We start from the raw sequence: 24,199 nt of genomic DNA, 5'->3' as shown, positions 1-24,199 counted from the left end.
CTTTTTTTTTCTTTTTTATTCACTCTTACGTGTGAATAATGTTCCACTACATGGAGATACTACATTCTGTTCATCCATTCAGCAGCTATGTATGGACGAGGTCCAGAAGAATGAGTGTAAGGGGTGACTAGCATGGATGGCATTTAAGCAAAGGGCAAAATGTGTTTTCAAAAAAAAGCCAACAAACAGAGGCGCAAGGAAATTCAGTGCGTTTCTGAGCAAAGTGCTTGCTTGCTTCGGCAGGACTACCGTGCAGGGCTGGGGCGGATATTGGCAGGAATCACGGTGAGGGAGTCACCTGAGAAGACATCCCACTGCAAGCAGCTCAGCCAATCCTCCTCCCTCATCCTGTATTGTTAGAGCAATGTTTCTAGGTTACTCTTATTTCAATTAATAGCATTTAACTGCACGTCTGATCATCACCATCAGACCACATTACCTCCAAGTCACAGAAAATCATTCACTGACCGGAGCAGCACCAGGACATAATGGTGATGGATTAGGGAGTCCTGCAGCATTCCAGCCTGCAGGCACAAACCCCACATGTGCCCTGGTGATGTCCAGAAAATAAAATGCATGGAAATATCTCACTGCTGGAACACGACAGCTGCCCTCAAATTGCCCGAAAATCATGCTGGCAAAGCACTACTCAACCTTCTCAGTACAAAAAAAAAAAAAGCTAAGAAGGCAAATTTAGGCTCTTCCATTGAAAACCAGCAGCCACCACTGCCAGTATTTGAGCTGGAATGCTCCTGACTTTGAAAACCACTGCGCAGTTACATTTCAAACGTGAAACTCATATATATATACCACGTAGATGATATTGCAGTAGGATTTTTCTTTTCAAAATTTCCAGTTGCAAAATTAGCACAAGAAAGTTTATGTTTAGGCTTTAAAAAAAATCAATTATCCTCCATTTTCTTAATTTTGAACTTATTATTATTTTATAAATGGAGCTATGGTGCGTATTTAAAACCTTTTGATTTCTGAAAACAAGACGTTTATGACCTCACTATTTCAGAGCAAACTTTAACGATTCTTTGAGAGGTGGGGCCTGGGGTGCTCACTAACAGCTCTTTAAATACTGACAAGGATGTGCTATTAAGTAATACAAAGGCTCTAAGTCCACATTAGCTCAGAAAGCAAAGAAACCACACCAAAGACTTCCTTAAATATTTTATATATTCCTATTCTTTTGAATATTAAAGCTCTTAAAACATATGATTTTTTTTGAAAAAGACAACAGCTGTAATAATTTTCCTCTCACCAAGAAAGCAATCTTTATCAGGAATAAAAACCCCTATGGAAATCGAAATGACAGGACGTTTCTAGCTAAGTGAATATCCAGATCTGAACACAAACCTAAATCCTACCAGATCTCACTCGAAGGAGCTCTACAAAGGCCTGGGCAACCCTGGAGATTAGCTCTTTTGTTCCAAATGTTGGCTGAGCTAAGATAATCACACTAGGCATGGAAAGAGAGAAGAGGAATGTCCCCCTGGCAGCCTCCATCAGTTTTCTTCCAGCCACAAGGTGCCTCTAGGGCAGCCCCGCTAACAAGTCCCCCATAAGAAAAGCCGGCATCCACACTGCCCCTGCCGTCCCCAAGTAGCCCCGAAGCCCATATCCCAGCCTGTGAATGGCCTTCAAATGATCCCCCAGTTGGTGGCACCCTCCACCTCTTCCCCGCTACACACACACACAAAGCCACGACAGCCTTCCCAAAGCACAAATTTGATTACATCAACCCCACTTCAAACAGTTCAGAGGCTCCCTGGTAGAGTTCTAGCCCCACCCCAGACCCTGCTCGCCCAGCCTCATCTCAGTACATAGGTCCCCAGTGACCTCAGGAGCCCCCTGACCTGCTCCTACTTCCCACTTGCCTCCAGGTTCATTTTGACTGTTTCCCAAGGAAGCCTTCCCTCCCTCCAACCTCCACAATTTGTTCCTCTCTTCCTAGAACATTCTAGGCTAACTGACAACGCTAAGCTCTCAAGAAGCAAATACATTTTGCTTATTTATGTGGCTACACTCTCTCTCCCCTAGACTCACTGAAGTGCACGTGTTATGAATAAATGAATGACGGGTTGGATCTCAAAGGGACAGACATACCTGCTCTCACCCGTCCCGACCCTTTTGTCTGTAGTATATCAGAAGCAAAACCAGAAGTACCTTCCCTGAGGGTCACTTCTGTTGACACCCTTCACTGCCTACTGTGTCAGTTCTAGTAAAACTCAACTTCTTCCAAAGCCCTACACCCCGGACTCTCTCCAGTGTCCTCCCCAGCAGGGGCTCCCTCCACCCTGGACCGCACAGGGCACTCTCCCCGGGTCCCCACGCCAAAAGCCTCCAGGCCTCTGCCCGGGCTGCACCTGCGACCTGAGCCACATTCTTGACTCCTTCTCTTGGCTGACTCTTACTCTGTCCTCACAACTGAATGTACAGCCCATTTCTTCCAGGAAGTTCTCTCTGATAATGTCCTTTAAGTCTTGTCTGGGCTCTATCTATAGCAGCAGTACATGGTGACCAACTGGGTGTTTGCCCACTCCTTTGAGACCACGAACACTTGGGAACCACGTGGGAAGGAGTGAGAGATTACAAGACAGGTGGGGGAATCAAAAAGCAGAAATCACAGCCCAAGTCCCAAATTCAAGGATACTTTCTCAGAAAAAAGTATAAAATATTTCACACGTGTGCCATTTGGCTACTATTTTTGTGGCTTGTGGACAGCAAGAACTTGGTGTTCTAGCCCAAAACCCAGGTTACAAGCAAAGAAATGTATATATTCTTATCCAAAGGAAACCAGAGCTGCTCAACAACAGTTTTCATTTAGAACTGAAAGGAAATTTGATAAAGGCAATCTCTCTCTCTCTCTTCTTTCTTTTCTGGAATCATATAATTTTAGAAGTATTTGCGTGACTAACAGACGTCTACAGCCCGTGATTCTGCACTGAAGTGTTTGGGGCTGAGGAAGCCCAGATTACATTCACTCTGTAAATGCAATCACACCAACACACTGATAGGTGCCGTGAGTGGTGGAGCTGATGTTCCAAAGCAGGCAACATTATTCTGTAAGAGAACTCTAAATAGAAAGTAAGAAATGCAATGTCCTGTACTCAATTTCATTTGCTATATGGGCCATTAACTGATAGTATATCTTGACTAATGAAACCCAAAAATAAATTGTCAACTTCGATTTTCTTCATCTGACCGTTTTATGCTAACATCGGATATTAAACTCTCACTCCATATGGAAAGCTCAGGCCTACGCTGCAGCACAGTTACATCCCGTGGAAGAAAGCCGACCAAGGGAGAACTGGAGAGTTTCCCTTCAGAAGCTGCAAAGTCTGGTTTTGCACCTGTACACCATTTGCAACCACGTCATCATCAAAGGAGTTAGACGTTACCTCTCTGGGACGAAAATCACTGCGTGCTTCAGAACCATCAAAGAATGCTGAGCTTTGTGAAACAGTCCAGAGGCGCTTAAATCATACTTTTTCTGAAAGGCTCCAAAACTGACCCACTTCACCATTCCAGGTATAACAGGGAAGTACTGGAAACAGTAGAGAGAACATGCCCTTGAATTCTGACAAGGCCCTGCTTGAATCCTGCTACAGCATTTACTAGTCGCTAAATGGACCAATTCTTTAACCCCTCTGAGAAGGCTTCTCAATCCCCAAAAGGGGGCTGCCGCCGCCCACCTGGGAGGCATGGATGTGAATGAAACACGCAAGTAGGGCGGCCGACTGGTACCTGACACGGGGCCTGGCTAGTTTCCCTCCACTGCCCTTCTCCCCCTTTAAACTTGCACTGTTCCCCCGGTAACGATCAAGCCCCCGGAACAGACTGCCCGTATCTTCTGTGTATCCCTGGATACATGCCTTACCCTTAGGAGGCCAGAAAAACAACTGCCTCCTCCCAAGTCACTAACAATGTTCTTAAGAGTCTGGGTATTTTTAACTCTATTTTTCAGGGAGACTATTCCAGAATTTTGCAAGCACCATTCTCCAGGTTGGCTCCCCTCCCAGTGCCCATCCCTTCTCACCTCAGATCCTCTGTCTGACTGCCTTCTGTTCATGGGAAAGCGAGTCCGGTAAGGTGGGGCTCCCTAGGCCTCCCTCCCTCCCTCACAGGTGATTGTGACTAACTTCTCCCCACTCCTCACTGCAACTCTAGCTTCTGAGGAGTCTACCCTCCCGTACCCTGCAGCCTCTGCACCTTCCCAAGACGCACACGTGGCCACGACCCTCCCTTCAGATTTCTTCCTGGCTGGCCCTGCCCAGCCCCTGGCCCCTTAAGGATAACTGGCATTGCTTTGAAAATGGCAAACGCCACTGACTGACACACCAGAGCTGTATGGTCTGGGCTTTCCTCCAACCAAGACACAGCCCTGCCCCCCTCAGTCTCAGTCTGCAGCTCTCGAGATGATCTAATTCACATGCAAGGCTGTGAACACCAGCTAAGAATGACGACTCCCAACGTGTATCTCTAGTCCGGCTCCTTCACCTGAGCCCCAGGCTCATCGACCCGAGTGCCTCTTTGAAGTCCTAATTTGGATGACAAATGGCATCTTAAAAATGCCTCATGTCCACCATTTACTCTGGAATTCCATTCCTGTCAGGTATCTCCCAGACTCCCCATTTTAGTAACAGCCCCAGCACCCACCGAGGTGTCTGAGGTCACATTCAATTTCCACTGTTCCCTCCCCCAGGCCCTGCCCTGGAATCAGTCCTGTTATCTCCATCAATAAGCCCATCTCAAGTGTAGTTCTGTAGGGACCATGGCCGGAAACACACAAGCTCACAGCATGGTGCACTAACAGTCCTCCGTAGGGTGCTCCCTGGATGGGGAGGCATCTCCTGCCGCTGGTCACCTCAGAAGGCAGTGGATTCTCACACAGGAGGCCCAGGAGAAGGGACTCAAGGTTCTCCCATGGTCTGAGCTTTGAAGGGCCCGAGGTCTGGGGGAGCTCCTAATTAGCAGACACACTTGCCAATGAGCAGATGAGGATGGGGGAACCCACGCAAGGCTGTTATCACTTCAACTCATGGGCTCTCAGGAGCCATGGGAAAGGCCTGTGTCCAGTGTACAGCCCAGCCATCACAGATCCCAGCCTGCATTTGCCAACCCGGACAGCCTAGACTCCATCTACTTGCGACACTTACTTCTGTTCTGTTCCCCACCCAGAATGTGATGGACTCATTCAGATATTCTGGCCTGTCTCAAGCGAGACAAATTCAGTGAAAAATGAAGTGTCCACATTTGGACCAGAGCATGAAAGGAGAAACAAGGCCTCATGGTCAGCATGATGGTGGTGGCCAAACAATTCCACCAGGTGAGATGAACCAGGGTAGGGTTGAGAATCCAAGGTCCTGGGTTGGACAAATCATCTTCCTTCATTGTTGACTGGGGTGTTGGGGACTGACTACCACAAACTAACGACACGTTAGGGGGCCCACGTGGTGGGCGTCAGCTGCAACAGAAACGGATTCAGCTCTTTACTGCCAACATGGGTTAAAAGTAAAGGCCGAGGCAGGAAGGTCTGCACGGCTGCTGAGGCAAACCACAGACCCAGCTCTGAATGCCCACTGGCTGGAGCAGAGAGGAAGCTACGGCCCTTTTAGCAGTCCCTTTGCCCAACAGATCCAGGTAAGCCAGCTACTTAGGAGAAGGCCATGTTGTCCTGATACTCAGAAAAACCAGCCTCGTAAAGGGAAAAAATAGTGGCATGGATTTTAGACCCAATTCTGCCCATTTATGAAGGCAAAGTAAAGTAAATGGCACGGGGAAGTTGAATGCAAAAAAAAAAAATTAAAGAACCAAACGGTGACCTCTTCCTCCAACAGCGTCCCCTGCAGCTGTCACCTCCGTGGCGGCCACATCCTCACCAGTGACCGCCGGCCAGGAAGCGACGTCACGCACGTCACACAGCGACAGCCAGGAACCGCGTGCTGAGCACGTTTGTGTAAAAGCAGGAATCGAGCAAAATGCTGCAGAGTTTGACCTTACAAGTTTAAATACTCCATGAAAAGAATCCCTGAGCAGCCGACTAAATCAATTCACATCTTACTTCTTCAAAACAATGAAACAAATTTAATAAGGGCGCATTTGTCATCAAATAAAAGGAGGACCAAACATGTTCCTCAAAAGCAAGGATTTCAACAGGTATCAAACACCAGTGGGTGATGAGCTAACAAAGCAAATATTCCAAAAAATTAGAAAATAAAAAATGACTAAGATAATAGATGGATCAAAACAGCTGTTAAGTTGTTGCTTTTTAAAGCGATGGAGACTGTACAGAGGGCAATCTGGCTATTTCCAATGCAGGGTGTGCACAGCCCACATTTTCAGAAGCAACAACATGCTCACTGGGCAGTACAAGTGAAAAAGGAGTAAAGAAAAAGGAAAAGAGGAACAAGAGAAAATTAGAATCACACAAGAACAAAAATAATTTTGACTGCATGTACAAGAATTTATGTGAGTGTGTGAGGCCAGGGACGCGGGGATGGTGAGGCCCAACCTCACCTCCTGCTCAAGGGAAAGCAGGGGCCTGAGGGGAGCGGCGCTGCCGGGGGACCACAACGTGTTCAGCTCCCCTAACCAAAATTCGACCTACAAGCGACTAGGCAGCTTTTGAGCTACAAATTATTGTCGCATTTCAGTCTGAACCGTTTTACTCACTTCCACCAAGAGTAGCAGGAGAGAATGAGGCTCTGCTCCTGCACCAAAGCATTGTTTAAAAAATTAATGACTGTGGAATAGTAAAGGAAACAATGGAGTAAAAGTGACTGGAGGAGAATGTGCTTGACCCGAGCTCACTGGCCGCGTTATCTCAATGACGTTCAGATGCTGGCTGAGCCCTTATGGTACCAGAATAGACAGACCCACAAGGAGGCAGGTTTAATGCGCTGAACCACTGTGGGCTAAGTACACATCCGGCTACTCCGCCAAGTCCCAAGGGCAGACTTCAAAAGGCAAAAACAAGCTGGCATCCTCTGGTGGGTCTGCAGACTCAGAGACAAGCATTTGTTGAGCAAAAATGTCACCAGTGCCTCCTATGACAAAAGAAGTGGCACTGGCGTGGGGGCTGGGGCAGGGCTCCAGGCTTCCACTGCTCACTCACCAGTTTGTCCAGGGGGAGAAGGTGGTCCCTGCTTAGGTTTCGCTGATGCACCTACTTGACTAATGTCTGGGGCCTCAGCAGGAGTTGACAGATGAGGTGAACGGAGCGAGACTCTGTGTAGCACGGTGCTGGGAGCTATGCCCTCAGCAGTGCCCAGGCTCCTAAACATGCCAGCTCATCTCCAAGAAGCAGATGGGGAGTGCGGGCATGTAGATCACAGGGCCCTGTGAGGACAAGTACAGATCATGGCCACGACATGCCTCTCCTCTTCCTTAAGCCATAGAGGTATTTCTGGGGAGGAACAGAAAATTCATCCAGAGCCTGCTAGGTGGGCTCTCGCAGGTGGGACTAGTGTCCCCTGTGCTTCTCACTCACAGGGCTGGTCTAGACATTCTTTTTATTAATTCCCTAGCATCTTCTCCTCCAACTTACCAACAACCAGAAAGTAGGATCTGATCTTAGGTAAGTTCAAGAATCACAGAGCACCACCTCCAAAGCGGGCCCGGTAGCACATGCCAGGTCTTCTGACCGCCACCTGTGGGACCACCATGAGCCCTCTCCAGACTCAAGGACCGAGGCCGTAGGCCGGGGGGACACAGCTTCCCTCACTCACCCCAGCAAAGGGGGACCACGTCTCGGCAAAGGCATCTCACCCTCTTCAGCCCGAGGGAAAACATGATAGATATACGGGGAAACAGAGCAGAAGGTGGGGGGTAGGCAGCCCAGAAGAGCTCATCTGTACTTCCGAGGCAAAGTGGGGCCATTGACTTAATCACAGGGACAAAGTGGGAATGAACATTTCCCTGCTCTGTCCCATACACCGTGATACGCCTTTCCCTGCATAAGGAGTTCATTAGGAAGTCCCTGGCGGTGTTTCTGATGTCCTAACTTGGCATGGTGGCTGTTGGGCAGGAAGAGACGGCCTGAGCTGAAAAGGTGCTGGGCCTGGGAGGCAGGTGACAGCGGCTCCAGCCGCAGCTCAACCAGCGCCTCATTCTGCCTCTCGGGGCTCAGCATCTCATCTATAAGCAAAGGGATGAGCATGTACCAGGACAGGCTGCGCAACAGAAATGAAATGAGAGCCATGTAAAGAAAGTTTCCCAGTTGCCACGTTTAAAATTTGAAACAAAGAAACAAACCAACAAACAAAAAACAAATACTAGAATGTGATTTTAAGAACAGATCTTACTTAATCTACTGTATGTAAAATACTATTATTTTGACATGTAATCAATATAGGAAGTAGAGAGATAGTTTATGTACTTTTACTAGACAAGCCTCAGCGTCTGATGTGCATTTGACCTACAGTACATCTCAGCTGAGTCCAGCCTCCTCCCCAGTGCTCCTAGCATGTGGCTTTGGCTACTTTATTGGACAGCAACTCCAGGGGTCCCACCATGTTCCTGGCTGTAAAGCGGGAGTAAGTGTCCACACTAACCCTAAAAGGATCTCTCTGAAATAAAGGCGGATTCACTTTGAAATGTCTGGAAACCGGCGGGCTGCACCTCCCTCCCCCCTTGGCTACAAGATTGACTTCTTCCTTGCTGATCCCTTTCTGGATGTAGGGAAGCAATCCAGCACACAGCCAAGGTGGACTGGCTTCCAGGTAAACTTACCTGCTGTCTGTGTCCAGTCCCATGAAGTCCTCCTTCTCAAACGGGATGCAGGGGAGGGGGATCTTGTCCCCAGAATTCTTGGGGCCACCATCCAGCCACTTGGACTTGAGCAAGATGAAGAGTGACTCAGTGAAGTCCTCGATCCTCTTCTCCACCACCCTGCAGTACTCTTAGATTGAAGGCAACGTCGGTGCGTGTCTGCTCGGCTACCTCCCCATGCTGCACAAAGACAAAAAGCTGAGAGTCATTAAGCGATGCACCATACAGCTCCTCTGCATGTGGAGCTTCTCGAAGGCCTTGGCAGAGAGACATTCGGTAATGGTGACAAGGCCCACGACCTTGGGGTGTTTCTGGAAGACGCTCCACCGATTCTCGGGCACATAGCGGTGCCTGTAGTGGATACAGAGTGTCCACTGGGAGCCACAAGGGCTGATATGGCTAACCGAGGTGAGTAGCTGATAGATGCAAAAGAAATTCTCCTCTGAGATGATCTCTATGGATTGGACCACAACGGGACGAGTCTGGTGGTCCTCAGCACACTGCACGTAGTCAGGGATGCTCATGTTGCAGGCCCTGCCGAGAGGGGAGAGGAGATCGAGGTACATTCTCTGCTGTGTGCTACGGGCCCATCTGGGTTGCGGTGACCTGGTGTGTACCAGCCAGAAGACAAGGGAAGCCAAAGCAAATCCAAGGGTACAGTTTGTCCTCAGAGTCTGCATATGGCTACTGTAGCTCGGATCACATTACCCAGCTTTTGGTCTAGGCTTCCTGCCTCTGCAGAGAAAGGTCATTTCTTATTTTCTATTTCCAAGCACCTAGCAAGGCCCTGATGCAAAGTCACTGCTCAAAAATGCTGAATAAAGAAATGAACAAAGGAAATGCTTCCCCAACCCCCTTCAGCAGAATATAAAGAGAAGGACCACAGTAGGATCAAAAGATCTGGATTCCTATTCAATTTATTTGAACTCCTAAGCTTCATAATAATGGATAAGAAAACTTGCCTTGGGGTAGAGGGTACTGTTCATTGGTGGAGCACATGCTTAGCATGTACGAGGTCCTGGGTTCAAACCCCAGTACCTCATTTTAAAAAATCAAACAAATAAATACACCTAATTTCCCTCCTGAAAAAGTATTTTTTAATTCAAAAGTCAAAAAACACCTTGCAATTGACACAACATTGTAAACTTGACTATACTTCAATTAAAAAAAAAGCCTTGCCTTACAAGAATATATCTGGATTACGGATGTTTGAAAATGTAAAATGCATAGGGTACCACCTGCATAAAAGGAGGTGACTGTACACATGTTCTATCCCTCCTTTATGAGTTATACTTCCTTTGGGGAGGTTATAACCTCTCAGAGCTAATTTTCTCAGATTAAAAAATATAAACATTACCTGATTCTCAGTACTGCTGAAGAATCAGATAACTCTATGAAAGCATCTGACCCACAGAGTTTACTCAATAAATGTTTGTTGAATGAATGAATAAACAAGCAAAGTGAATGCTGCTCCCTGCCACAAACCATCATAATGGTACTGCCTGGAAATCCCAAGCCCATGTTCACCCGACTCTGCATTAACAATGTGGGTGACCTGGACAGGCCTGCGTGCTTCTCGAAGCCCCAGTTTAATCGTGAATAGAAATAAGGGCAATAACACAAACCTCAAATTGTTAGTGAGTCAGTAATGAATTGTACCCCAACACTGCATGATGGAACCATTAAGAAAACTGGGCAAAGGGCCCATAGGCCCTCTCCATATAATCTCTTACTGCCACATGGGAATCTACATTACATCTCAAAATTAAAAGTCTAATATTTTAAAGAGGTTATCGAGGTTAGGTGAGCTCACTGTCTCAAATAAGGAACACACAGTACAAATAGGACAATGCCCAGCCCATGAGATACACTCAGTTAACATTCCCACTGAGCCCACTAGTCCCTCCAACTTCAGAGCAAGAGGATGGGTCCTCGTGGCAACAGGCCACAGCACCTGAAGCTAACAAAGCTAATGGTGTCCACTTAAAAGAGCCCCTGTCACCACCCTTGTTCTAATTTTCTATTTGTAATTTTTTTCTTTTCATTAAATTGGAACTCCAAATTGCATAGAATTCTTACCAGATATCATGATGGCAGCCCTTCAAAACCTGACCACAGAGATCATGATGGCAGCCCTTCTTGGTGAAACAATAAAATGAAAAGCCATTTCCACAAGACCTCTGTGTAAATCTACTAGGGAACTTCATCCTGGACTGAGGAAGAGGACTGGGGAGTAGGGGGTAAACTGGGACACGGAGAAATATGGGCCACCTGTCCCACAATGGACTTTAGACTCACCCTCACCCTCCAGGAACTTCTAAATACACACAGACAGAGTGCTATGGACAAGAATTTTTTTTAAACAAATCCCTGAATCCCTAGCAGATCTTGTTTCTACCGAGACACAAATGTCTTATTTGTATAATGTTTCACAGAAGCCTTAAAATATTATCACCCCAACTTGACACATCAAGAAACTGAGGTAGAGAAGTTTATCACATTCTACAAGATTAGAGAGAGGCCACGTCAGACACCGTATTTAAATCCAAGTCCCTGCTCCGTTGCTCACACTAGAAAGTGTCACATACTGCCTCTTTCCTGCCCTCTCCCTGCAATAAATCTCTGAAGAGTCTTTTCTGTGTCACCTGCAATCAAAATCACATCAATTTTTCACAAAGAGCTATGTCACTCCTTGGAGGACATACCAAAATCTAAAGGGTTGGGTTGAGAGGAGATATTTGCATTTTCTGTTTCTCAAAGGAAACATGGCTTTAAAAGAAACTGAAAAGTATTTATCTAGTCTAAGCGCTCATTGTGCACAGAAAGAAACGGAGGCTCAGAGGAGAAGAGGAAAGGGCGTTATTAACAAATATTGCCTCAGTGCAGCACTAAGCCAGCCCTGGGCACTTCTGGGGGAGGATCTGGAAGGCCCAGGAAAATGAGTGTTAGAAAATAGAAAGAGAAGAAGAATATAAGGTCCCGTCTCTACACCACCATACCATGAATTTCCACCAAATTACCCAGTATGGGTGCAGCCAATAGTAAGGTTGTCTAAACAGGTTATTGAAACCTGGAATTCTCAACCATAGTGGAAATTCCAGCATTTACTGTGCTTTTTTCCCAGTTCAATCATCAATTCAGTGGGCATTCTGTACCAGGGACTACACGAGACCTGGAGTTCTCCCAAATAAAGATCTCTATTACCACGTGTGCAAACCACATAAAGGCAACCAGAAGAAAAGCGCCCACAGATAAGATGGAATTACTGAAACTGAAAGCAGCCAAAGAGCATATATTACTAGGAAAAATGGTGCTCCTATAAATGGACTCATGGACATAGAAAGCAAACTGTATTTAGCAGGCAGGAAAGGAGGGATTAACAGATACAAATTAGTAAATATAAAATAAATGACAAGGACCTGCTATATAACACAGGGAACTATATTCAATTTCTTGTAATGAGTTATACTAAAAACAATCTAAAACATATGTATATACATATGCATATGTTTATAACTGAATCTCTGCTGTACACCTGAAACTAACATTGTAAATTGACTACACTTAAATAAAAAATAATTTAAAAAATAAGTAAAAATAAAAGCAACGCCATTAAGAAAAAATAAAAGAACACTCTAATCCCCTTAGCTGTAGGTGGTGGAGAATTCTGGTTGTAAACACCAAGTCCACTGGATCACTCCAGCAATGGCTGTCACTCTTTCTGACCATCAGAGAGTCACTTGCTTCACTGAGGTTTCTTTTCTCTTCTGTGAAAGGCTACAGCTGCAACTAACGATGTATAGAATCTCATCATTCACAAGCCCAACAAGTAGTGAGGACTTCCCATGGGCCAGGCTCTGGACAGAGGAAAATATAGGGTCCGAAATATATTCATGGGTAGAAGAAGTTTGTGCCATAAAGACGTTAATTCTTCCTGTTTTGATAGACAGATTCATTGCAATTCTGATTAGAATTCCTACCAGATTTTTCTTGGAATGTAACAAGTGAATTTATGGTCAAGATTAGCCAAGAAATTTCTTTAGAACCACCACTGGGGAGGGGTGGATAGGTCATTAATTTCCACTGCTCTTTCTGAAGTGATAAAAACGTTCTGGAATAATAATGGTTGCACAACTGTGAATATGCTAAAAGCTGCTGAATTTTACCATTTAAATGGATGTACTTCATGGTGTGTGAACTATATCACAATAACGCTGTTATATGAAAAAATATTTCTTGACAAATATTTTTCTTTTTATACCACTAGTCTGTCCCACAATTTAAGAAAAACAAAAAACCAATACAAACCAAACTGTGCCAGGAGTTCTTTAGGACTGCAATATCCCTGGGTCTCCAAGGCCTCTGGTGATGCTGTTCCTGTTAACACACACTAGCTGGGCTGGGCTAGCTAGGGACTGTAACTATCTTTTTAAAATTGACTGTCACACGTTTCACCCTTGGAGAGGGAAGGAAGGAGGATATCACAGCTTCATGCCTTCAGCTCATTTTTAACAGAACCAAGCCCTGCTTTCACCACTGTTAATCCCTCTCACTATAAAAACACGTGACATCAACAAGCACCGCCATCATAACACCTGAAAGTGTTCAAGATACTTACCTGCGGCAGAAACACTGAGGGAGGAGACAGAAGCTTGCTCAGCACTGATGCTCCCTTTTCCCGACTCCACCAGGTGAAGCTGGGCGCTACAGCCAGAGGCTCTCAGTCCGGGGAGCAGCACACACGCCACTGAGCTGGTCCTGAGGGAGGGTGAAAGGGAAAGGAGGGCAGCCCTAGGGGGGAGGGAAAGGGGGGGTGCGGGCTGCAGCCCCGCTCGGAGGCCAGCCCCAGCCCCAGCCCAAGCCGCCCGCCCCGTCCGGGTGTGCAGACCCCGCCCGCCCGGGACACAGCCCGCCCAGTGGTGGGGACGGGTCGGCGGCCTAGGAGAGGAAGCCCGGGAGGGGAGGACTCGCCGGCGGGAGAGGGGAAGCGGACGCCAGCCGCGGACTGAGGGGAGCCCGGCTGGGCCAAGAGGCGCAGGGGCACACCTGGCCCTGGACAGCTGTGGCCGGGACGCCGGGGCAGGTGGCGCGGGCAGAGGGGTCTGGCCCGAGCAATCCAGCTGAACACACGCTGACTGGCGCCCTGGGGGGCTGTGACACGCCGACCGCCCTCCCGCAGCCGCCTCACCCCTTTCCCGATATCCCCTCACCTTGCACTTCCACAGCCAGAGGCCCCGGCCCCAGGCAGTAGCCAAAGGCCTACAGGGCGACAGAGCTGAGAAGCCATTGGGGCCGATCCCCGGCTCGGAGCTGGAGCTTCCAACCCGCGGTCCAGCTGGCAGCAACTGCGCATGCGCAGGAGGGCCAGCGATCCGCTCTGGGTCCTGAGAGAGAAGGGGAACCGAGGGAGGGAGAATAGGGGAGGAGGAGGGGAGGCGGGGAAAAGTGGAGGGAGACACATGGACAGGAGGAGCAGAGGGAAGGCAGTTATCTGGAATTGGGAGGGGAGTAACAGAGATGGGGAGAAAGCGTTTTACCTCTTGTGGCACCCCGAAGGAGGCAGCAGTCCTGCCTATACACCCTTCTCTTACCCGTCATTGCCCACAGCTCATATTTTACGTCCCTGGCCCAGCCCTCCAGCTAAGGTCTCTGCAGAAACCCTACGGGTATCATACCCGTTGCCCCCACAAGGAGCTAGGTTTACTGTTGCTCAGGGAACCAAGCACCCGCAGGTGTTGTTTCTCAGAACTACCTTGGGAAGAGTACATATTCCCCTTTTACACGCTGGGAAACAGGCAGGCACGATCTCTGCCTTAGCTCCACTGTCCCAAATGTTGGGCTGGCAGGGAGCGGGAGGTAAAATGTCAGAGCCCCAGAAGGAGCAGACTGCCTGAGTGTTGGTGTAGAGTCCCCATCCCTCCTGGGTAAACCACACCCCAACCTCGGGGAATAATCAAGGGCTCACCGTAGGCCCCTGTGTGTGGGAGAGCTGCCCTCAGTCCCAGTGTCCAACTTGCTAGGTAGGTAGAAGTGTTATTGAGTCCAAATTCATTCTCCTCAGTGCAGGACAGGCCAGTAAGTTGGGAGACCAAGTGTTGGGGCATGGAATAGCAAGTTTCTGTAGACCTAGATGGCAAACTAATGTCCTGGAAAACCATCTCCCCAAGTCAGAATTCAGGCTGCTTTCCTATGTGCTTGGTTTTTGCAAACTTCTTGGTGTAGGAATTCTTTGTTTTTAGAATCCTTTGTTCTTGCAGCTATCTCCCTGGGTCAGATCCCTGTAAACCTCCAACAAAACAAACGTTATTTTCTATTCTGCAACGTGTTATCTTTATATGATTGGAAAAGTGTTAAATACCCTTAAAGGTCAGAGCCTTCAGAATAGGCTCGCCTGTATATTTTAGGCTCTAGGCAACATTGTTTTACAAGCAAGAAGAAGCCTAGGAGACAGAGCACAGGGTTAAAGTCAAAGGAACAGATCTAATATGGAGTCAGATTTCTTCTTTTCTATTACTGTGGCAGAAGCCACTTGAGGATTTAAATCCCTTAAAGTTAAAAATAAGTAAAACTTTAAAGGAATTTACATACATTGGTGGGAACTTGCATAGCATATCTGGAAAAGCACACAAAGGATTGTAAACATTGGCATCTCCAGGGAGGCATGTAAGAACAGAGGATGAGGGAAAACTTCTTTCACTTGAGTATTTTTTGCTCTGTTTGAATTTTTTTAACCATATGCATATATTTCTTTTTCAGTTAAAATAAATGTGTAATGGAGCAAAGGAGTAACTAGCTCAGCAAATACAGCAGCCATAGACTCACTGAGTCATCATTTTCGATTTAAGCCAGGAAGCATTGATTGTCTCTCTCCTATGTGCCCAGTGCTGTTTTAAAACTCTTTTATATATTTTTTTAATAAAATAATAACATGCTATCCCTCACCCCTGCTCAGGGCTGGTGGGAAACCAACTGAGTTTTTATTGAGTTGTTTTCCAAGGAGTAGAGATGAGTTATAAACAGAACACAACTTCAGGGCAAAACAGGCGGACTGGTTTTCCAGCAGGCCAGATAGCGATGACGGGTTTTCAATAGAGGCGCACAGAGGCTGAGAGAGAAAGCCTCCAGGACCCTACAGAAAGCTGCCCACAGTGCCTTCTCCATGGCACTACTGAAATAGGAAAGAACAAATCTGACTCCATATTAGATCTGTTCCTTTGACTTTAAACCTGTGCCCTGTTTCCTAGGCTTAGTCTTGCTGTTTCTGCACCTTTTGTGAAACAATGTTGCCTAGATCCTGAAATATACAGGAGACCCTATTCTCAAGGCTCTGACTTTGAAGGATATTATCACTTTTCCATTCGTATAAAGATAACAAGATACAGAATAGAAAATAACATTTGCTTGTTGGAGGTTTACACGGATCTGACCCAGGTGAAGAGCTGCAAGAACAAAGGATTCTAACAACAAAGAATTCATACACCAAGTTTGCAACAACCAAGCATTCCCGCTTCCCCTTTTTAATATAAGAAGAGCCTGAATTCTGACTTGGGATGATGGTTCTCCAGGACATTGGTCTACCATCTTCTCCGCTGGCTTTACAAATTAAAGCCGCTATTTCTTGCCCCAAATCCTTGTCTCCTGATGTGTTGGCCTATAATGCACGAGTAGAACAAGCGTGGACTCGGAAACACAAACATACATTGAAAGTACGCATTTGGTATATTAAATGACCTGCTTCCACTCGTATTCCTGAGGTTTTCTTCTCTTGACCACTCCTACTATATTTATGAAAAACCTGTCATGTGGACACATTTCCTTCTCTAGCCACTACCCTTCCATGTAAAAACTGATGCCAAGAAGGCAATGGAAGTTGCTAGAAGGTATTACCTGGCCAAAAAAGAGCAGAAGTGGGTTCTGGCTGATGTTCAGGAGCAGGCCGGGGCACCTGACAAGATGTCATAAGTACGGATAGACAGCTGGGCACCAAAGGAGAAGCTTCTAAACTTCCATGAGGGAATTGTTGGATAGGAAGGAACAGTCCCAGACTATAGCTCTGATCCCACCACGAGCTTCCTGGGCAAGGCTGGGCAAGTCATTTAAATTCTCTAGACCCGTGCTGTCCAACACGGGAGCCACCAGCCACATGCAGGATTATGATGTTATTCTGTAGCCAGACAGAATTATAAATAAACACTTTATTGCAAAGGGTCAGCAGGTATAATATTTAAAAACATTATTGGTTATCTTGCCCTAACAAGTTATTTTTGTATGTCTAGCTTTCTGTGGGTTGTAATGCCTGCAACTAATGTTTCCCTTACAGTGAGGTATTTTGAAATTATAAGTTACTGGACACAGTACACTCATATCACAGTTGAAAAAAAACTGATCTAAATAAGCAAGGTGATCTGACTTAGTAGTTATGAGCAGGGGCTCTGGGGCCAGCCTGCATAAGTATTAATTCTCACTCTCCCTCCAGGGAGTTCTGTGTGAATCTTGGACAAATTATTGTTGCTGTTGTTGTTGTTGTTGTCATTGTCATTGTTATTATTTGTGCCTCTTTTCCCTTACCTTTTAAATAGCGAGGAAAATGTAGACTCTATCCCCTACAGTGTTGGCAGGATTAAATGAGTAAACGTCTGTGCTGCCCACTTCCCTGGGTTTCAGCATTCTCCAGGCAATCAGTGCCAAACGCAGTGGCATTCTCCACTGTCTTCGTCAGTCTGGGATTCTGTAACAAATTACCGTGTGTCGGGTGGCTTAAACAACCAGCATATTCCTTATGGTTTGGAGGCTGAGGCTTTCAAGGTCAATGTATCTGGGAGAGGATTGCCAGCTCGAAGATGGCTGTCTTCCCACTATCTTCATGGCCCAGAGAGGAGAGAGAAGCAAGCACTTTGGGGCCCTGTATAAGAACACTAATACCATTCATGAGGGCAATACTCTCATGACCTCATTTTATCCTACTAATCACCTCCCAAAGGCCCCGCATCCTTATATCATCAACCTGGGAGATGAGGTTTCGACATATGGATTTTGAGGGGATGCATTCAGTCCACACATCGGCTAACTCTCCCAAACATGCAGTCATCAAACCTGTAGCTAATTTCAAAATAATGTTTATATCTCTCTGCCCATTTCCATTCCTACATCTACTAACACTGAAGCCCTGCTACATTTTATTTCTTATTTTCCTTGTAGAGGTTTAATTGATTCCTCTAACTCCAAGGATTCGCTCACTCCAGTCTGCTTGACAGCCCTGCCAGGTAGGACTTCCTTAAAACACCTTCCCACTTCACCTGGTTGTTTTTTAGGTGTAAATGTCAGAATTCTCTCCACACCCCATCCTAGACCTTTAATCCCTTACACTACCGCTCACTATGTTATTTTCCTATTACCACTGTAACAAATTCCATTAAGCTTAATAGCTTAAACCAGCACAGACTTATCAGCTTATGGCTGTGGATGTCAGAGATCCAACACAGTTCTCATTGGGATAAATTCAAGATACCAGCAGGGTTCCTTCCTTCTAGAGGGTCTAGAAGAGAATGTTTCCTTTTTTTTTTTCCAGTTTACAGAGGTCACCCACCTTCCTTAGCTTGTGCCCCTCAACTTCCTCCATTTTCATGGTCAGCAGCCTTTCTGAACATTGCTCCATCGCTACACCTCCCTCTGATTTTAAACTCAGCTGGGAAATATCCTCCAATTTAAGGACCCCTGTGATTACATTCAGCCCACCTGGACAATCCAGACTACTCACCCTATTGTCTCATCTCAGGATCCCCTTGTCCCATCCCACTCAGGCAGTATGTATGTGGCTGTGACATTCACCTTGTGTAACATTTCCTCATGAGCAATTTATGGTTCAAGGCACTTATAAGTGACTTTTTGTTTTTCTTCCTTATCCTTTCTACATTCAGTTTGTCTGTTGAGATTATATGAATCCTTTTTATTTGTGCCCCTGCACTAATCTATAATAATGTATCATGGGTTTAAAGGCTAACTAATAGACAATTTAGGAGACAGAAATCCTCTAAGATTTTTAATCCTAAAATATCTGTCATCCCTTTTGCCATGTACAGTAACATGTCACAGGTGGCTACCCTGTGGCCGGGGAGGGACATGATTCTGCCATCACACTCCCCTCATTCTTACCAATGTGCTGATCAACTAACCAAGGATCTATGCTCTCCAACTCACTCACTTCCTCCTCCTTTGCATTGACTATCCTGTTCCCACCGCTTCCTTCATTCACCACATCAGGATTTCATGACCACATTCTCCCCTAAATGAAATGGGTATCTTGCATCTAATGCCTGACAGCTGTTCTTATTGTACATGCACACACTGACCTACACATAATCCCGTCCATCTCTTTATTTTCCTAGAATCTTCCAGAAGAATCAGTTCCATGATGATAATGATGATACTGACAATGATGACAGGGGCCTCTCAAGGATTCTGATAAAGAGGGAATCGATAAAGGGAGGGAATCATTGCAAAATTGCCCCAGAAACAGGCTTAAAGGTAAATAACTCTTATAGTGTTTAATGAAATTGACTAATATTTAACTATTTTTAAGACTTTATATCACTGAATTTAAAATTTTAACGGGAATTTTCATTCACCACTAACCAAGATTCAACTCTGGGACCAAAATCTAAGGATTTCTGTCTTCTAAAAAATTGTCCACTAGCCTTTTAAACACGTGATCCTTTTAAAAAGTTTAGTGCTGGGCTGAAAATAAGCAGGATTCATATAATCTCACGAGACACAGTGAATGTGGAAAGACTAAGAAATAAAAATAAAAAGCCATTCATAACGTCTTGAACTTTACGTTGCTCACAGGGGAAAATGTTTGCCAATGTGTGTGTCACATCAACATGACGACTGAGTGGGATGGGGAAGCTGATCTTCCTCATCAGTCATTTATGCTGATTTGTTAGATGCCAAAACAGTTTCCTCATTGAAATTGCTTCTAACAAGTATGGAAGAATTTAGGTTCTACCAAAAGCAGGCTGAACATTTTCCCCTGCTTTCAGGTCTCTGGACTGAATGTCCCCACAAGAAGGACATGATTATGTTTCATAGGGAAGTCTTCCTGAGAAGCAACAGGCTTTTCTAGGGCAGAACTGCAGGGCCCCCCATGGAGGGCTGGAGGAGGTCTAGAGGGGACACTGGAAAAATAGCAGGAGTGAATTCAGATACTGCTGCTCAGGTCGCCAAAGACAGCATTGCTATCTCTAAGGATATGACATTCTCCCAAATTTTCCATGAGTGAAGGAGCCTGTGAACACTAAGCAGGTTGTTAAGACACAGCAGCACATAATTTGCGTGACAACACAATTAGAGTATGATTTGATATTTGCAAAATAACTAGCCCATTGTTCTTTGAAACTGCAGCAGTAGCAATAGAAATAAAAAAGACTGAGCCGTCTTGGAGACAACAATCAATAAACAATTCTAAATCTGCAGAATTCCTTGACAATATTCAAGCAATGAGCTAGATGTGTGCTGCAGATACCTCTTACTGCAGGGCTCACTCCTGCAAAGCATAGAACTAGTTTCTCAGCACACAGAGGGAACCAAGTCAAGAGTCCTAATCTTTTGAGATTTACTAAATGGCTGGAAAGATCAGACAAGTACATACAGGCAAATATGATTAAATGGAATCAAATAATATCAAATGTGATTTGAGCACAGACGAAAGGGAAATTCCTTTCACCTGGGATCTAGAGAGACTTCTTCAGAAAATGTGGCTCTGGAGACGGCCAAAGACATGGGTGGAATTTTGGCAGAACAGGATGTAAGGAATTTAAAAACTTATTCTATAATTCATATAAAAATTCAAAGGATCCCAGAAATCCAAAACAACTTTGAACAAGAAAAACAATGTTGGAAGACTTGCACTATCTGATTTTCAAACTTTTTTTTTATAAAGCTACAGTAATCAGAAATTAGGGTGTTGGTGTAAAACAGGAAAATAGAATAATGGAACACAATAGAATGTTCAGAACTAAACCAAGACTTATACAGACAATTGATTCTCAAAAAGGATGCTGTGGAGAAAGGATCTTTTCAGCATGTAGTGCTGGAACAATTAGATAGTGATACGCAAAAAAAAAAAATGAACTTTGATTCACACCTCACAAAATATACAAAATTTACCTCAAAATGGATCATAGATCTTAATAGGAAATCTAAAACTATAAAACAGCTAGGAGAACAAGCATAGGCTTAAGCTTTATGGCCTTGGGTTTGGCAAATTTTTCTTTGCTATGACACCAAAAGTATCATCTATTTTAAAAAGAAACTGATAGAGTGAACTTTATGAACATGAAGACTCTTCAATGCTCTTCTAAACACTGCTAAGCAAATGAAAAGACAAGCCATAGACAGAAGCTATTTGCAGATCATATATCTGATAATGGTCTCTCTTTGTATCTGATCCAGAATAAAGAGGTCTCAAAATTCAATAATAATTCAAACACCTGAATGAATGAGGCCAGAAAACACACTTCAGTAAAGATATCCAGATGGATAATAAGCATATGAAAAGATGCTGATTAAAGGTGTCATTAATGATTAGAGAAATACTTTTAAAAACCACAGTGAGATACTAGTTCACATACATACTAGAATGAATACAGTTAGAAAGACTGACCTTACAAGGTGCTGGCAAGGAAGTAGAGCAACCAGAACTGATACACACCACGAGGAATTTACAATAGTACAACCATTTTGGAAAAGTCTTTAACAGATTCTTTTAAAAAGGTAAACACCTATGTACCATATAATCCAGACATTCCTCATCTGGTGCTTTAGAAAGGAAAAGCATATGTCCATACAAAGACTTATAACCAAATATTCACTGCTATTTTATTTATAATAGCACAAGTTGTAAATAACCCATGCATCCATCAAGAAGTAAATGCAGAAAGAAATGATGGTCTATACAAACACTGCTCACAATAAACTCTTCAGTAAAAACTCAGCACTAAACAATACTCTACTATAAGACAAATAAGCTATTAATACAGCAACACAGATGATTCTCAAAATAATTACACTGAATGAAAGAAGTCAGACAACATAGAGTAGATACTGCATGAATCCATTCATATAAGGATCTTGAAAATGCAAACCAATATGTTGTGATAGAAAGCAGATCAATGGTTCCCAGGGGAAGAGACAGGGAGGGAGGGAGGGACAAAAAAAGTCAGGAGAGAAGCTTTGTGGGTGATGGGTATGTTCACTGTCTTGAGTGTGGTCATGGTTCCTTGGGGATATTCTTACGTCAAAACATATTAAGCTGTACACTTTAAACGTGTGAAAATTATTTTGCCAAGTATACCTCAAAGCTGTTTTAAGAAAAAAGGCACTTTAGTCCTGATCCACCTCAGCGCCTGATTGGAGTGACATGATCAGTCGCTCACACTGTCTGCCTAACGGGAAGGTAGAAAAGCTCTCACAGAAGATAACATGGATTTTTCATTTGCAATGTCTGCCATGTAATAAAGAATTTCTAGACATGCAACATGTCCAGACTATATGACAGATAACATGAGAATAAGGAGCATTAGACAAAGGATGCAAACCCCAGGTGATGTAGGCATCAGAGTTACCAATAAAGGCTATAAAATACTTTTAATATATTCAAGAAAATAAGGAAATGATGGGAGAATAGATAACAGGGTAGAGACTTTCACCAGAGAAATATACTGGAATGTATTTTTAGGAAAAATCAAACTGATACTCTAGAACTGAAGCTTTCAGCTCTGGAAACAGGTAAACAGAGCTAATTAGGATCCCTTTTAAGTAAAACTTTCAGTAATTCTGGGTAAAATATAACAACAAAGTAACACAGAGCTAACTATGGAAAGAGAAGTTCCCTGATGACAATACAAAGAGGACACTTAAAGCCCAGAGTGGTCATCTTGTGAGCTGATGCCACCGCACCCTGGAGGGAAGGGGTTTTCATCTGCACATAAATAAGGATACAATGTCCATGTAGGAAAAAGGGTCCATACCAGATGTAGAAGACTCTTCCTCTATATCTATATAGTCAGAGACAGAGATGTAAAGTGGCAGCAGAGGTCACAGTGACACAGGGCCCTGGGCCAAGGAGTGTGAGCACCTCTGCAAGCTGGGAAAGGTAGGATGATGAATCCCTCCCAAGAGCCTAGGTGTGGAACTTAGCCTTGGCCACTCCTTGGTTTTAGCCCACTGACATTGACTTTGCACTACTGCACCCTAGAACAGTGAGAAGATGAATGTGTATTGCTTTAAGCCACTGAGTCTGTGGTCCTTTGTTACAACAGCAATAGGAAAGGAACTCAGGAACCAATATGAACTTGAACCACAGGCTGCCTTCTGTGCTGGCAGGGAGTCCTTTGTCTCTGATCCTGGGGGAGTGTCCTGTCCTCTGGCAGCATCCACAAACTACCTCATGCTAACTTGGCAGTTTGCAGAGGGTTAAATCTTATCCCTGCACAGTTCTTGATATTTAGTTAATAAAAATGATGGTGTCATCATGGGTATTTTTCCATCTTTTAAATACCCTTCAGTCTTCTAATAAAGCTACTTCTAATTAAGAGACCATGTCAATAGTTTTCAATCTTCATAATAAATAACTGTGGTTTTATCTGGTTACTTAAATTATGAATAATAATGTTCACATTTGTAAAAGTTATTAAAATCAACATTGTTTAATGAAAATATCATTTCTTTTCGCATGAACATGTATTAACTACAAGAAATGTTCCATGCTTTCTTCTACGATTTACTGTTAGAGCCTTAAAGAATAATATTTTCCTCAAAAGATATTACGGCAAAGGGATTTCTTTTGGTGGAACTGTTCCGGCATCAAATCTGGTGCATGTCTCAGGCCACTGGCAACATAGAGATGATAGAAATTAGGAGGCATTATAAACACAGAATCATTTTTAAAGGAATTAAAAAAACTGGATGTGTGTAAACAAAGAATCAGAGAATATTCTGGTGAAATAAATGTATTTTTCAGCTTAAGCAAGACATGGGGTGAATAAATCTGAAATGAAAAAACCACCCAGAGATTAGCAGCGAGTCATGCATGCAGTGTGAATGATCAAAACCAAGTTGTTTCCAAACCAGTGTGCAGGCTTGATGCCTTCATGAATCAAATCTGTGTGGCACCAGGCCACCTCGAATACATGTTGATGAGGTATTTATAAGCCCTTCACCATCCCAAATCAAAGCCCACGCACGAGCCACAAGACCATCACCTACACATTTGGAAAACACACAACATGGTGAATAGCACTTTTCTTGTTCAGTAGCCGGTGGCAGCGAACTGTCAGCAGACAGAGATACAGGGACACAGAGGCACCTCCCCTCACTCAGCTGATAAACTTCCGTGCATCCCTGGGGACAGGATTGTCATAAA

At 44.6% G+C, this 24,199-nt stretch overlaps 1 protein-coding gene across 1 annotated transcript in view; it reads right to left on the bottom strand.

Annotated features, from left to right (window-relative positions):
• The window catches only part of LOC140693513 (uncharacterized), a 98,940-nt gene that overhangs the window by 73,890 nt on the left and 851 nt on the right, over positions 1 to 24,199 (bottom strand). The window contains exons 2-5 of the mRNA XM_072957333.1: positions 17,347 to 17,506; positions 13,989 to 14,162; positions 13,397 to 13,536; positions 8,740 to 8,958 (exon numbers count right to left, since the gene is read on the bottom strand). Coding sequence (XP_072813434.1) covers positions 8,740 to 8,958; positions 13,397 to 13,536; positions 13,989 to 14,131 — 502 coding nt within the window. The 5' untranslated portion in view covers positions 14,132 to 14,162; positions 17,347 to 17,506. The remainder of the gene's footprint in view (positions 1 to 8,739; positions 8,959 to 13,396; positions 13,537 to 13,988; positions 14,163 to 17,346; positions 17,507 to 24,199) is intronic.

The sequence above is a fragment of the Vicugna pacos genome, unplaced genomic scaffold (assembly GCF_048564905.1).
Source record: "Vicugna pacos unplaced genomic scaffold, VicPac4 scaffold_19, whole genome shotgun sequence".
NCBI lineage: Eukaryota > Metazoa > Chordata > Mammalia > Artiodactyla > Camelidae > Vicugna > Vicugna pacos.
This window is presented reverse-complemented; position numbering and strand designations above follow the sequence as displayed.